Source organism: Micromesistius poutassou (genome assembly GCF_964030765.1).
Source record: "Micromesistius poutassou genome assembly, chromosome: 16".
Classification (NCBI taxonomy): Eukaryota; Metazoa; Chordata; class Actinopteri; order Gadiformes; family Gadidae; genus Micromesistius; species Micromesistius poutassou.
Genome location: NC_140286.1, coordinates 3,315,182 through 3,329,819, shown reverse-complemented (window position 1 = coordinate 3,329,819; position 14,638 = coordinate 3,315,182). Strand labels below are relative to the sequence as shown.

Here is a 14,638-nt window from a genome sequence, read left to right as displayed (position 1 = left end):
CTCAGGGATGTCTCTACACCTTTAAAATCGAGTCTCTTAAAGTTTCTTTATGTAGATATCTGGCAGTTTCGATTGCGTAACCTCACTCGCCTCACTGAGAACAAACGGTCTCTATCAGGTCCGATATCATGATTCATGATGGTCTGTCTTTCCCGCCAAATCAGCCCGGAAGCTGAAGTATTTCCTTTCCGGTCCTGCATATCAGACCACGTTTAAAAGACGGCGGCTCCACTTCTGTTTTTGTAGAGTCCAGTGAAAGCATCAGCGTGGTAGACATGTGCGCCAAAGGTAAGACGGCAAACTATTGTATCTAATAATGTGCTCAACAGCATAGCTTTGATGTACGTGGCTATTTTGTTGCTTAATCCTTTCTAGACGATTTGATGTCGGTATTTGTTGCTGGCTACGTTCTTAGAAGTCGATGTATGTTGTAATGTTAGTAATAAACGTCTGGTCTAACGCTATGTCAATATTCCTTCGGTAATCGTCCTCGTGTCTTTAACCAGTGGTAAAGCGATACTTTTTAAGTAACCTGTATGTTTGTTGAGATACGACTAAAGCGCGGTCTTGGTACGTCGCCCTAGCTCGTATTTGTTGAACCTTCAATAACCACTTGCTGCTGGGACATGATGTAAACAAAAGGCCGAATTATAGCGCCCTTGCTTTGCAACACATTGTGTGCAAAGGCGCGGTGACAAAAACCGGACCGAAGCGAACGCTGATCCCCAGCAGCAGAATGACCTGAAAATAATGTACCATCGTTTTCAATTTACTTTCAACACTGGTTGAACTTGTACGCCGAAATGATTTTGTTTGCGTATATCTAATTCTGTTCATTCTTCTTTAGCTACAATGAAGAACGGGGCATAAACTGTTTGGGCCCTGTGCTATGGCTGCACAGGGCCAACTGATGCCAGCCTGACCGTAATGGTGGTGGAACTAGGCCTGCGTAGTCCGTTGTAGGACCGACTAAGAAGAACCACCATGGATGACAATTATGAAAATCAGCGGCCAGAATCGGTCTCCTTGTAAGTTATAATTGTATAAAGTCTTCTAGTTTTTTTTGCTTTTCTGTTCTGGGCACTTCCTGACTTTGCCAGTTTCTCTGTAGCATCATACTGCTGGGATATGATGTAAACAAAAGGCCGAATTATAGCGCCTCGTCTGGCTATATGTCAGTGCAGGGTTGCAGTGACAAAAAACAGGACCGAAGCGAACACTGATCCCAGCAGCTTATAATAATATAACCATATCACCATATCTTGTCCTTCTCATTGGATTGTGCTCTACTGTCCTGATCAGGCTCTGACTATTTCTCCTCAGGTGCTGTGCCCCCCCCCTTCGATCAGCCCCTCCAAGATCTGTTTCCTAAATCAACTGGGGGACTAACGAAATCTTGTAGGGATAAGCAATGTTAAAGAAGCGGCTGACTTCAAGTGAGTGTTTTTCCATATAGTATATACTAACCATGTGTCTTTTTATGATAATTCATGGCAAAGTATAGCGACTATAATTGTACAATAATGATTATCTGGAAATGACGAAATAAAAGGCCGAATGAAGCCCCTCTCCAAGCAGTCTGTTCACAGTGAGGGGGTGCAATGACAAAAACCGGACCGAAGCGTTTATCTGATCCAGCCATACAATGCATATCCTTCCTTAATTTCCTCAAAGTTCTTCTGACTCATATTTCCTTTTGTCTTCTACAACAGGGCTGGCGTATGCAACGAGATGGTGCTGGTGGTGACGGGAGGCTTTCTTGTGAAAGGTGAGTCAGAAGCCCTCAATGGTGTTAATTATTATTTTTTTATATAATGAGGTTGCTATAGTTGTTCACTGCTGGGACATGATGTAAACAAAAGGCCGAATTGTAGCACCCTCGCCTGGCAGCTTGTTCTCCGTGCAACGGGCGCAGTGACAAAAACTCGACCGAAGCGTGATCTGATCCCAGCTGGGTGCAACTGATTATCGAAACTGTCAGACAAGCAGACTAGAACTGTACATTCTAGTGACCAACTGTGATTCTCTAGCCTTTTCATTTACATGTTCTCTAAAATCCTGTTCTTCACAGACTAGGACGGAAGTTAACCCTGATTTCTCCACTGCCCCTAGTGGACACTTCTGGCAGTGCACTGGAGTCGACCCCTTGACCTGCATGTTTTAGATCATGTGGACTGTATGACTCTTGTCCTTCACATGAATATCATATTCTTTTGTAAATCCTGTTCAGCAACATGGTAGAGTTAGTTTTTTTTAGACTTATGTTTTGGAGAGGAGAAAAAAGTAAAGCTTGTTTCCCATGCATTCAGCCACACATCAGTTATTTCAATGTCTAGTTATTTTTCCCATGTTTGTTGCACATATTCTGTAATGTCGATATTCAGTGCTGTGATACCATGGTATTACCTGCTTATAAGACCTTTTGTACATCTTGAGTTTTAAGCGTCAATAAATATATGAATAATTGGTGGCTCTCTTGGCTTCAAATCTTGTATACCTTCCTTTGAATCACGTCGACAGCTTTACCTAGCTCTATGATACTTTAATCAGTTTTGACAAGGCATGGCTTACAACAAATAGTATTGGTTTGACTTTTCAATGCCAGCTTTAGAATTACATATACCAAATACAACGGTGCGAAGACATCAAGTGTTTTATGGCATAAGCTGACAAACTTGTGATTTTTGGTAACCTTCTGATGGGATTAGAGGTATTTTTGTATCCCAAGTTATCACTGAAGTTAATGATTTGTAGGCCATGGGGTCATCTCTGCAGCACAACTGCACATAACTTATAACCACTACCATGAGAACATTTGCATTGTTCTGGTTGAGACTCATAGGACCCTAACTGGAAGCTCTTAAATATTCATTTACCTTTGCCAATTCTGGATATTAACACAGGAACTTGCAACGTTCCTGTGGCAGTCGGCTTCCGGTTTATAAAGATAAGCAAACCAGGGCAGATTGAGGAAAAACACAGGTTACAGATGGGAAAACAGGATTTATATAAAGTGACTGCTTTTAGAGCAGCCTCTGAGAAATGAGGGCATGCTGGGCTTGAATGAAGGGTCAGGGCCATTCTAAAAACATGTTCAAACTTCATACTCAGTAAACATTAAAGTATTATATATATTACATTTGAATTGATTCCGTTTTTTGGGCACATAAACACAGCATTTATAATGAAATAACGCATTACTGCCCTCTAGTGGAAGAAGGAGGAACTCTGCCAATATGATAAAATGACCCCATGGCCCGGAAGCCGTACAGACAGTATTCATTGATAATTTATATGGCGCGGTTCCCGCCGCAGCTATTTACTACATGAAAGAGGAGTCAACCGGACAGAATGGAGAATGATCCGTGTTTACCGGTAATTCAACTGCACGACTTTATCTTTATCTCTTTAGAGCATGTTTCGACGTGATGCTGTTGTCTTAATATGGTTCTATGTTCCTGGTAGCCAGTACACAGGCGTCTAAAATATGCACAGGCCACCTCTTTAACTTGGGTAAACTTGTTGTGACCGGGGTAACGTTTTATCTCGCATGTCAACACTAAAAGTCTGTTCGGTTTTACTTAAAACTTCTGTGCTGGAGGCGTAAGTTAAGTTTGAACATTCGGGGGGGATAATAAAACACCTTATTTCCTGCGTTCTGATTCATTATTATGCACCAAGTTGTGCCTTTTCTGCATCCATTTATTGCACCATGTTTTTTTTTTTGTTTTGTTTTTTTTAAGTAATAAAAATGTCAGGCACCAGGTGACAATTCTAAATATAATTGGATAAAATACAGTAAGATTCTCAGGCATTCTGTACTGCTTGACAAAATGTATTCCTGTTGATCAACTTTTCTCATCTGACATTATTATCCCTGCTGAGTCACAAAGAGATCCTGACAAAGTCAGGACGTACCCAGGACAGAACAGGTTTTATTTTGTGAATCATGGCTATGACTTTTTTTGGTTGTTTAAATATCACATCGATATTTGGTCCAATCCTGTGCTTGCTGTCAATAACATACACAAGCAATAGGGTGCATTCATGCATCCAATGTATCCACACTGAACATGTGCGCCCAATTCTGTTGTCCGCAAAATCCTTGTTTCCCAGTCTTGTCAAGAGTATAATCTTAGGATCTTCTACTTCCAGGGATCCAAAGGCAAACCCAACGGCATCCTGATTATAAAAGAACCGGACTCTGAGGAAGTCTATCCGGTCCTTCGGAAGCTCTCAGTCCGACTGACAGACTGCAGCTCCACGCTGGGCGTGCGGGACAGCATATATCTACGTAAGAAACCAGCCCATTGAAAATGAAGAAAACGCTGTTAAATATACAGAGAATACATAATTTAAAATATATATGCAAACGAAAAATGTATGTAATAAAAAACGAATTAAATGGAAATGAGCAGTTAATAAAAGCAAATCAATTCTGATATCTGGGGACAAATGAACATAAGGTGCTGCGCAGAGAAACGCCCTCGGAAACTTTTTCGGGTTTCCACGCAAAATTCCAGATGTATATAAAAACCTGCAAGAATATGCGTATGTCTAGCAATCAATCAGTTTGAGAAATCCAGATAATTATGGGTGTTTGCAAGTGTAGACTGTAAGCTTGTCCACGTGGCCACTATCTCATGACATTTGGGATGTACAACCAATAAACCCGTGCTGTTGTGCTATGCACCGTTTAACATCTTGGAAAATCTCAGCAATTCTCCATCCACAGATTTCCAACTTTCCGCTGAGCAGAGTTCTGTGCATGTGGCCCCAGGAGTTTGTCTTGGTTGTTTAGTGAGGCACATTTTTTAAGTTTGAAGAAGCTTATACATTTTTCCACAGGCCAGGAATCCGTCCTCCAAACTTACCTGCCTGTTCGACAGGATGTTTGACCAGGCCGGATAGACCCCCTTTCCGATCTGGTCTTTAACCTTTAACCTTTAACCTGTGACCCCTACAGGAGACCGCCTGGCCAGGCTGAAGACGAAGAAAGCGCGCGGGGAGTCAAACGTTGGCCGGAAGATGACCTACTGCTCCGTGTGCGGGAAGGGCTTCTACAAGCAGGCCCACATGGAGGCCCATCTCCAGGTCCACCGCGGCCTCCCGCCCAATCAGTGCTGGAAGTGCGGCAAAACCTACCCCACGCTACAGAGTCTGGTGCTGCACCAGCAGACCCATGGCCGCAAGGAGAAGTACCAGTGCTCCCACTGCGACAAGACCTTTGCCCTCAAACGAGACTGGAAGACCCACCACCGTACCCACTCCAGCACCATGCCCTTCAAGTGCTGGTTCTGCCAGGATGGCTTCGACCACAAGGCGGCACTGGACCAGCACCTGGACTCACACAAGGACGAGGAATGCTACCGCTGCAAGGTTTGTGACAAGCAGTTCGTCTCCTACCAGGGCTTAAACTTCCACTGCCGGTCGCACCAGAGCCAGAAGCTGCTTTCGTGCTCCCAGTGCGACAAGGCCTTTCCAAATCCACAGAGCCTGAAGGTCCACCAGGTGACGCACTCCAGCCAGAAGCCGTACGTGTGTTCGGTGTGCGGCAAGGGCTTCAAGCTGCCGGGGGGCCTGCAGTCCCACCTGCTGACCCACGGGGACGAACGGGCCTACCGGTGCACCTGGTGCGACAAGCGGTTCAAGCGGCTACAGGGCCTCCAGCTGCACCACCTCGTGCACCTGGGCATCAAGCGCTTCAAGTGTGCCGAGTGCGGCAAGCGCTTCACGCAGCAGTCGCACCTGAAGGCCCACCGGACCACGCACACGGGCGAGCGGCCCTTCCTCTGTACGGCGTGCGGCAAGCGCTTCACTCAGTCCTCCCACCTGCGCTCACACACCAGGCTCTTCCACTGCGATGACAAGCCCTTTGCGTGCGACGATTGCGGCAAGAGCTTCGCCATCGCCCACTACCTGAAGATGCACCGTCTGAGCCACACCAAGGAGAAGCTGTACAGCTGCTCCTACTGTGACAAGGCCTTCTCCTACCGCAACTCGTGGCAGTCGCACGAGAGGACCCACACGGGGGAGAAGCCCTTCCCGTGCGGCGAGTGCGGCGAGAGGTTTGTGACGTCGGCCGGCGTGCAGAGCCACCGCCGGACGCGGCACACGCGGGAGAAGAGCCACTACTGCGCCACCTGCGGCCGGTTCTTCATGACCGGCTCGCAGCTCCGCGTGCACGAGCTCAGCCACAGCAAGGAGCGACCGCACGCCTGCCGCTGCGGTAAGTGCTTCAAGACCAAAGGGGTGCTGAAGAAGCACGTCAAGAACTTCCCCGACCACCAGGACCTCTGAGGGGGTCCTTCTGACTGAGAAGGTGTGTGTGTGTGTGTGTGTGTGTGTGTGTGTGTGTGTGTGTGTGTGTGTGTGTGTGTGTGTGTGTGTGTGTGTGTGTGTGTGTGTGTGTGTGTGTGTGTGTGTGTGTGTGTGTGTGTGTGTGGCCTGGGAAGATGCACCGAAGGAAATGAAATGAAGATGGGATCACTTAAAATGTGTTGACCTCAGGTGTGCATTACTATAAACACTTTATTTTTTTTGTGTACATTCAGTATTTGAGTTGAACATTTGGTTGCTGTTAATGCCAAATAAAAATCCACAATTAAAGGGCCCCATTGGACCAATTGGTGTTGGACCAAGGAAGGCCTTATTAGTAGGTTGTGTTTGTTGGTGTAGAAGGGGCTGTCTGGGGGCCAAATGGGGACTACGCTGCTGTACTTATGGTAATACATACTGTGCTTTTACTTTGTTACGGATCATTTTTGTTTAGAAGGTGTTTATTTTTGTACCTGTTGCATTTGTGACGCATTTTTGTGGATCAAGTGTTTTTTTTTAACAGCCAGGCTCTGTTGCTATATATTGTATTTGCGAATGGTTCATATTGGTGTGACGAAATAAATAGGTTGCAACAGTGATGGCCTACCCTGGAAATCCAGAGTTCTTGCGAGAGCACAATTTGAATTTGCTCAGCAGGTCACTCTGGGAACAAGCAATATAATCCCTCCCGATGCCCCTATCGCAGTACATTAACCAATCACATCGGTGTATCCGATATAGGCGGGCCAAAAGCGTTGTTTTACCAAGCGTTGTTTTACCGATCGGATACGGCCAGTGATATTTTCAAATGCATGCATGGGGCTGCCCCTCAAGTTGGACCATTTTCATTATTCGGTGCCTGACCCTACAGCTTTCTAGATGTGGGTTTGGATTTCCTGGTAAGTGATGGCCTGTATTTTCTCACAATAAAAACTGGTCCTCGTTCTCCTGAAAGTCAACACACTACAGTGATACTACAATATTGTCATTAAAACTCCAGCCATGACTTTGGAAACATAATGGGTATTTTATTTTGAAGCAACGTCTTCAGTGTAGCCTACTGTAACTGTCAATACATCAATACGATTACATTACGAAACGGTTAGTTAAGTCATTTAGCAGGCGCCCATTCAAAACCTCATCCAAGATATCCTACCTCATATAAACCTCATAAGAACTAAAAGGCCTACTCATTCCATGTTGCATTAATTATCAAATATACTGAATACAACACAGCAAACATTTGATCTGATCGGTAGCGATAGGCGAAAAGGTACTCTTATCTTAATTCAAATGGACAAATATTCTTTGGATTGGAAGCTATGTAAACTATACCAAATCAACTACGAAGCTGAAGTGAGCTCCCAATCACAGCTCCCTATTTGCAGCTATGATGTCGGACCAGTTGCCTAATTGAGTCGATTTCATCGAAACCGTTTTTTTATGGCAAACCACTGCTACCACTGGTCTTAATTATGTTTATGGATCAAAACAATGTATTTGTAATTTGTAATCCATTATGTGTTATGGCATATATCTCCCAGTATAGGATTCAGTCTGGCCTGAATGGGACCATGAATATTCATGAATAATTGTCATGGTCTAATCAATGGACAGCTGAAAATCCAGAAAGCCTGCTCCTTATTTGCATTTAAACACTTTAAATAAGATTAATACGATTAGGGCTGATGCGCTCGAGTCTCACTGAGAAAGTTCACAGCATTTAGAGCCCGTATCATGGACCTATAAAGGCCCGTATTCACGTTGGGCCGCCCGTGTCAAAGTTCACACGTAATGACGTTCCCCATGATAGGATTCAGTCTGGTCCAAATGGTTTTTCCCACTCAGAACCCATCTAAAAAATGGCTGTACGCCCTATTTAAGGCCAGCATTCCACGGGTTAAATCACCTTGGGCCCCAAAAAACATGCATGTTATATGCTAAACATGGATAGATGGTATAACAAAAAATATATTACAAATTATATGTTTTTGAGAAAATTTTACAGTACCAGTGGTAACCAGTAATCGAAAAGAACCGTAATCGAAAAGAAAATCGACTCGTTTCCTGGTCGCACAACTCTAGCTGTATCTCAAACAGCTGATTGATGTCTCAAGCGGCTGATCACAGGACTACGTCACATAACGTCACGTGCCCCCTCGTCAGTTTCGTAAACATTAAACATGGCGACCCCCTCTGCGCTCCGTGCTCTCCTCCTGGCTAAGAACAAGCACGCCAAACTTGTCATTTGTCAAACCACACGCAGTATGTACCTGGGGAAACTCTTCCGGACACCTCGGCTTCAGAGCTCGAATCAGGAACCGCTGCGATGGAGCTCAATCACTGGCTCCTGGTCGGCAAGGTCACGACAGATGCAAGAAACGGGTCGTGAGAAGCACCAGCACCGCGGCGAGGGACCCCCGTGGGGCGGTGTGTTACTCGGGGCACTCGGTGCGTTTCCGGCACGGTAACACTGCCTCAATCAGTACACAGTATATATGGTAATTTAAGGAGAGCATGGCTAGCCAATGCCAGTCTCATAGCCAAGACTCTGAAACTATGGCTTGCTTGACCTGATCAGTCGTTCAGTTTCATGAACCCAAAACATCAGTAACAACAACATCTATAGTATAACGCTACGGAGTGTGGGGGATTTTATATGCAACATCGCTTATTATAACGCTCATAATAGTTGAGCAACGACAGTAGGCCTACTACAAAAGTATCATAAAGTTGGCGTCGGTCGTAACCATGGGGATAACACGCCCCCCTCTTTCCTAAACCTCTCAGCCCAAGACGCATGTTTTTAAATAACAAAGTGTTCGAATAACATCGGAATCAGTGGGCTCACTGGCTCTTTAAACTATTAACACTATTAACCGTCCTTCGTAAAGTGACGAACCCTGTTGTCTTTGGGCAATAACGTAAGCGTGTTAAGCTTTCAGTTCTGAGCAGTTCCCAACACGTGTACTGTTGCCACACACAGTGGACTTTCCCTCTGCTCCATCCAAAATCCCATTTTAGAGAGTATCAAGGTATATGGCCATTGAAATGAATCACCCTTATTAGAAGGACTACTGATGACGGGACATATTTTTTTCTGCAGCGTTTTCCTTCTTCCAGACCACAGAGGAGGACACGAGAAGCGAGGCGCAGAAGAGTGAGGATGAGATCATTTTGCTGTTGAAGAAGGCCAAGGTGAGACTACGGCTACATATGACCACTGCTAACCACAACACCATGTGACGCCTCCTGATAGCGCTAGCATCACTTGTTATACTACTTACTGCTAGTAATGATAACAAATACACACACAATCAACTCAATCTAATATAATATGAAAAGATTTGGTTCTATTTACAGCTCCCATCAAAAGTTGTAAATTGTATAATGTATAACAGACATGGTCGTATCCTATCGTGTGTGTGTGTGTGCGTGTGCGTGCGTGTGTGTGTGTGTAGCTCAGCATGTACAGGGGTCAGCTCCCGGCGGCGTCTGGTCTGCTCCACCAGGCGGTCGCTCTGGCCCACAAGTCCTCCAACACACAGGCCATCATCTACACCTACAGCCTGGTAACACTCCCTCTCACATGCTCACACAGTCACACACAGCCTAGCAACCCTTTTCATTTTCATAATGTTGTGTTGACTATCTGTGTGTGTTTGTGTTGCGTCTCTAGATGGCCAACCTAGCCTACGTCCAAGGCCAGCTGGACAAGGTGAGCAACAAAACCATTTGACTAGTAAATCAATTGAAATGCAGCCATTAAACACCATGACTTTACATTATCAGAGGAAGGTGCTAATGTTTATGAAGACGATAATGATCAACTCTTTCTTTCTAGTCAGAGAAACTTTTCAAAGCAACCATGAGCTACATGCTCTCTGGGGGAACGCCGGAGGTATGTCAACACAGTTTTAATTGTTTAATGCGTGCACCAGTTGCCCCCCAGGGGTTACAAAACCAGTGCATCTCTTGACACACTGTAACTGACTGATTTTCTTCCTGTGTGAAGAACGACAACGGCATCATAGAGATCTCTCTAAAGCTGGCCACCATCTACGCCGGTCAGAACAAGTAAGGGCTCCTCTCTCAGCACGTCTCCATCCAGTGAAGACGCTTGTGGTTTGTAGAGTAAAGGTCTCAACACATCAACAGCATATACTGAACTCTCCTGCACCCTTGAATTCAACCTGGAGGCAGAATCAATCCCACGCACACTCACTAATCCAGGCCCTTTTGAATTGATTGGCACAAAAACATTTCGGTACCTTGGAGTCAGGACACAGGGTTACGGGGGATGGCTGATTTATATGATTTCCATATTTGAAGGTACATTTTTAAGGGTACGGGTATTTTATATCCTTATATACTTACATGATGATTCGTAGCCACGGACGACTGCTACTAACAAAACAAACTCCCGGAACGTTGATGTTTAGTGGGTTGAAATGTTGTGTGGGGAAGCACATGCACAACAATGCAGATATTTGGGGTTCTGAGAGTCCTCTGACCTGAAAGGGGGGGGGGGGGGCACAGGCCAGAGACGGCCGGTGTGTGTTAACGGCTGTTGATGGTTCTGGTTCTGCAGGACAGAGTTAGCGGAACACGGCTACCAGTTCTGTACAGAGTCTCTGGAGGCTAAACTGAAGCAGCACCAAGACAGCCCACCCAACGACCAATCAAGTACTGACCAGTCAGATACCGACCAGTCAGATACCGACCAATCAGGTACCATCATCTCAATCCCCTCCCTATCCCTTCCCCAAGTAGCATGAAGAGCAGGTATACATCACAAATACATACAGTGGTATTATACATTAATATAGTACTAATGAATCCTGAGGTAGTGAAGAGTCCTACATGGTCCTACATATTGTAACTCTTCTCGGTCTTCTCTCCCTTCACCTCCTCCCTTCTCCCCCTTCTCCCTTCTCTTCCGCACCCTCCCTCGCTCCATCTCCTCCTTTCTCCCTCTCCCCCTCTCTCCCTCTACTCCTCTCTCCCTTCTTTCTTCTCCTCCTCGCCCTCTCTCCCTCCTCCTCCTCCTCTTCCTCCCCCTCTCTCCTGGTCTCCCCAGAGGGTCTGAGGAAGGAGACCCGTCTCCTCCTGGGTCTGTGTTTGGACTCTCGTGCCCGGTACTGCGCGGCCACGCGCCGGCTGAAGCAGGCCACCCAGGACTACCGGCGGGCCCTGCAGATCTGTAGCGAGGAGCAGGGAGAGACCCACCCTCAGGTGCTGCCCCCCGAGCACATTCAGAACCGGAACACAGAATCAGAACCATGCCCACAGAACCCAAACACAGAACAATGCATGCAGAACACGGAACCAGGACACAGAGCCCTACATACAGAACCAGCACACAGAACCGTTCATACAGAGCCAGGACACAGAACCGTTCATACAGAGCCAGGACACAGAACCCTACATACAGAACCAGGACACAGAACCCTACATACAGAACCAGGACACAGAACCCTACATACAGAACCAGGACACAGTACCGTACATTCAGAGCCAGGACACAGAGATGTACACAAAGAACCAAAACACAGAACAGTACATACAGAACCAGAACAGAGAACTGTGAATACAGAACAGAATACAGAACCGTACAGAACCAGAACACTGAACCCTGCATACAGAGCAGGACACAGAACCACGCCTTAACCACAACTTTAACTAGAACCATACCACACATAAATGAAGCATGGCCTCAATGTGTCTCCAAGGAGTCTGACATAAAATAGTCCATTATAGAGTTGTACGTCAATTTAAATCTGGTGAAGTGGGTTTTATCACAATTTATACAATCCATCAACCAACCAATCAAACCAATTAAACTTTATTTATAAATCGCTATTCGTGCAAGACTGCAATACAAAGTGACAGAGAAGTGAAGAGAACAAGAAATTTGGTTAGAAGATTTGTTATTATATATGTAGCTGGTATCTAATAAGAGTAACTATTCAGCAAATGGGAACTCCTTAAAAAGCTTTGACTTGTGTTGAACCACCCCGTGTGGTTCTGGTAGTGGGCCCCAGTGGGTCATCCTGAAGCCTGTTGGTCTGGTTGCTGCTGTCTCCCTACAGACCCTGGTGCTGATGAGTGACCTGGCCACCATCTTGGATCTGCAGGGGCTCCACGCCGAGGCCCTGCCTGTGGTGAGGCGGGCCGTGGAGCTGAGCCGCCAGGCCGGGCACCCGGACCAGCACGTGCTGCTGGGGAACCTGGCCGGGGTCCTGCTGCACCAGGGTAATTCGCCTCCCCTCATACTTGTCCCACTGGTTCATCTCAAGCCTGTACCGTAGTTCCCCCTCTAGTAAAGCTGACTGGTTGTTCTCTGGTCACACTGGTTCACCCGAAGCCTGTACCGTAGTCCTCACTAAGTTGAGCTAACTGGTTGGTCTCTGGTCCCACTGGTTTATCTCAAGCCTGAAGGGTAGTTCCCCCCCCTAGTCAAGCAAACTGGTTGTTCTCTGGTCCCACTGGTTCATCTCAAGCCTGAAGGGTAGTTCTCACCAAGTCTAGCTATGTTCATCAATACAGTATTACATTTTCAGTCTTCAAAATACTTATCATCAAATCAAACGGGCAAGGCATGTGTGCATAGTATGTGTATTTTTACAGTGGCAAACTCAATATTCCCCCTATCATCACAACCCTGAGAAAATGTCCAGACCCCAGCCTGAGTTAAGTTGTGTCTTGCCCCCTCTGCTGGCGGTGTAGGGGACATGCAGGCGGCGTTGGATCTGTACAAGGAGGCTCTGTCCCTGGCCCGGGAGGCCGGCGACGAGGAGGCGGTGGAGCAGATCCAACAGGGACTGATGGAGTTGAAGAAGAGGAGGGAGGAGCAGCTGAAGGAGACGGAGGAGGAAGAGGAAGAGGAAGTGGAACTGAAGTGAGAGGGGAGGAATGAACGGTTAGGGTGGATGAATGGTTAGGGTTGATGAATGGAGGTATAGGGAGGATGAATGAATTGGGTGGATGAATGAATGGATAGGGTGGATGAATGGATGGATGAATGGATGGACAGACTGTTACGAATGATTGATGTATGATCCTTCGATGTTAAACTCTTTGTCCCCATGGTGTAAAACCCCCAGGAGGTCTCTCCTGGTGTGTGGGTCAGAACCAATGTCTGTACCAAAGACTTGTAACAAACCAATGGAAATGACCATCTCCCAACTACTATTATTGATGATGATGAAACCTCTCAACCTCAACCAAACCACTAGAGATCACCTCATCCTTTCTCATCTCTTCCACTGTAAAGACTTGTTCGGTGTAGATTAAACCGTACTTAATGTGTTTGTGTGAACATGGTACAACCAATACAGAGGTGTAATATGACAAAAATAATAAAGAAATCTATTCTCTCTTCAATCCCATCATTGTATGTTGAAAATAAAACAATGTTTGAAGTTGTACTGGGTGATGTTTTGTAGTGGCTGCAGTCGTGTCATGCCATCAGCTTCTACCGGTTCAACACTGTCTTATCCTCACTGACATGTAACATGTACCTCTAATGTTAACGTAGGTTCACCGCCACAGCTCCACTGTCCTCCTCCGTCCAAAGACACGTGTGTCGGGTTTGTGGCTTGCCTGTCCGCTGGTTCTAGTACAGTCCATAAGAACACGTCTAGGTTGAAAGTACTAAATGTGTTAGGATATTGACCAGGCTCGAACCTCTGGCAGCTCTGGACAGCTCTGGACCATAACACTAAGTATCCTAGCCGCTACGATGGTAGTACTTGGACATCAATCCAAGGCGTCTCCCAATACCATTAGGACATCCATTACTAGCATGGGTGGGAATGGAACCTCTAACCTTGACGGTGTTAATACCATGCTCTACCAGTTGACCTTATGGAAGGATGGTTGAGCTAGACCGGAGTGCTCATTTAGATAGTTCAAGGTCATAGGTCGTCTACCGGAAGCTTAATCAAGGGGAACCCCCTGCATGCATGACTGCTGACACCTTATAGTAACAGTTTAACACACCGGAAGCTTCCCACACTACTTATGTCCTCACACACACACACACACACACGGCCGTGACGTTGGCAGCGCTAGCGGTGCGTTCTGTAAACATGCTAATGATAGAGTTGTAGTTGTTCTAATGGGTGTTTGGGAGTTGTAGTCTGTTAGGGGGGAACAAAGCCAGCCACCGCTGGAAGGAGACAGCTGTTGGTTAAACTTTCACTGTGGGAAGCATCACGGCCTGATGGACACATGCATACCTCAGGGTGTGTGGGTGTGGTTTTAGAGCTGTGTGTGTTTGTGTCTGGGGATGAAACATGGGTTCTACTGAACACAA

The 14,638-nt window shown here is 46.2% G+C and overlaps 2 protein-coding genes, 1 long non-coding RNA gene and 2 other non-coding genes across 5 annotated transcripts; all 5 read left to right on the top strand.

Moving 5' to 3' along the window:
* The first annotated feature begins 200 nt into the window (after nucleotides 1-200).
* Nucleotides 201-2,466, top strand: LOC311361161. Its single transcript, XR_014638573.1, has 5 exons — nucleotides 201-288; nucleotides 848-1,028; nucleotides 1,324-1,436; nucleotides 1,713-1,768; nucleotides 2,072-2,466. It is a non-coding gene; the product is annotated as an uncharacterized lncRNA (long non-coding RNA).
* Nucleotides 1,121-1,230, top strand: LOC311361456 (small nucleolar RNA SNORD89). The gene has a single exon (XR_014638629.1). It is a non-coding gene; the product is annotated as a small nucleolar RNA SNORD89 (small nucleolar RNA).
* LOC311361455 (small nucleolar RNA SNORD89) lies at nucleotides 1,839-1,952 on the top strand. The gene has a single exon (XR_014638628.1). It is a non-coding gene; the product is annotated as a small nucleolar RNA SNORD89 (small nucleolar RNA).
* Nucleotides 2,467-3,270: 804 nt separating the features above from the next.
* Nucleotides 3,271-6,445, top strand: LOC311360811 (uncharacterized protein). Its single transcript, XM_084480907.1, has 3 exons — nucleotides 3,271-3,375; nucleotides 4,156-4,294; nucleotides 4,967-6,445. The coding sequence occupies exons 1-3, from the start codon at nucleotides 3,352-3,354 to the stop codon at nucleotides 6,298-6,300; spliced, it is 1,497 nt and encodes a 498-aa protein (XP_084337033.1). The 5' UTR covers nucleotides 3,271-3,351; the 3' UTR covers nucleotides 6,301-6,445.
* Nucleotides 6,446-8,501: 2,056 nt separating this feature from the next.
* On the top strand, nucleotides 8,502-13,734 carry ttc19 (tetratricopeptide repeat domain 19; the record flags this gene model as incomplete). The annotated part of the gene is made up of 10 exons (XM_084480708.1): nucleotides 8,502-8,769; nucleotides 9,425-9,516; nucleotides 9,780-9,890; nucleotides 9,998-10,036; nucleotides 10,163-10,219; nucleotides 10,334-10,395; nucleotides 10,910-11,049; nucleotides 11,399-11,553; nucleotides 12,411-12,573; nucleotides 13,048-13,734. The coding sequence occupies 10 exons, from the start codon at nucleotides 8,502-8,504 to the stop codon at nucleotides 13,221-13,223; spliced, it is 1,263 nt and encodes a 420-aa protein (XP_084336834.1). The 3' UTR covers nucleotides 13,224-13,734.
* Nucleotides 13,735-14,638: the final 904 nt, after the last annotated feature.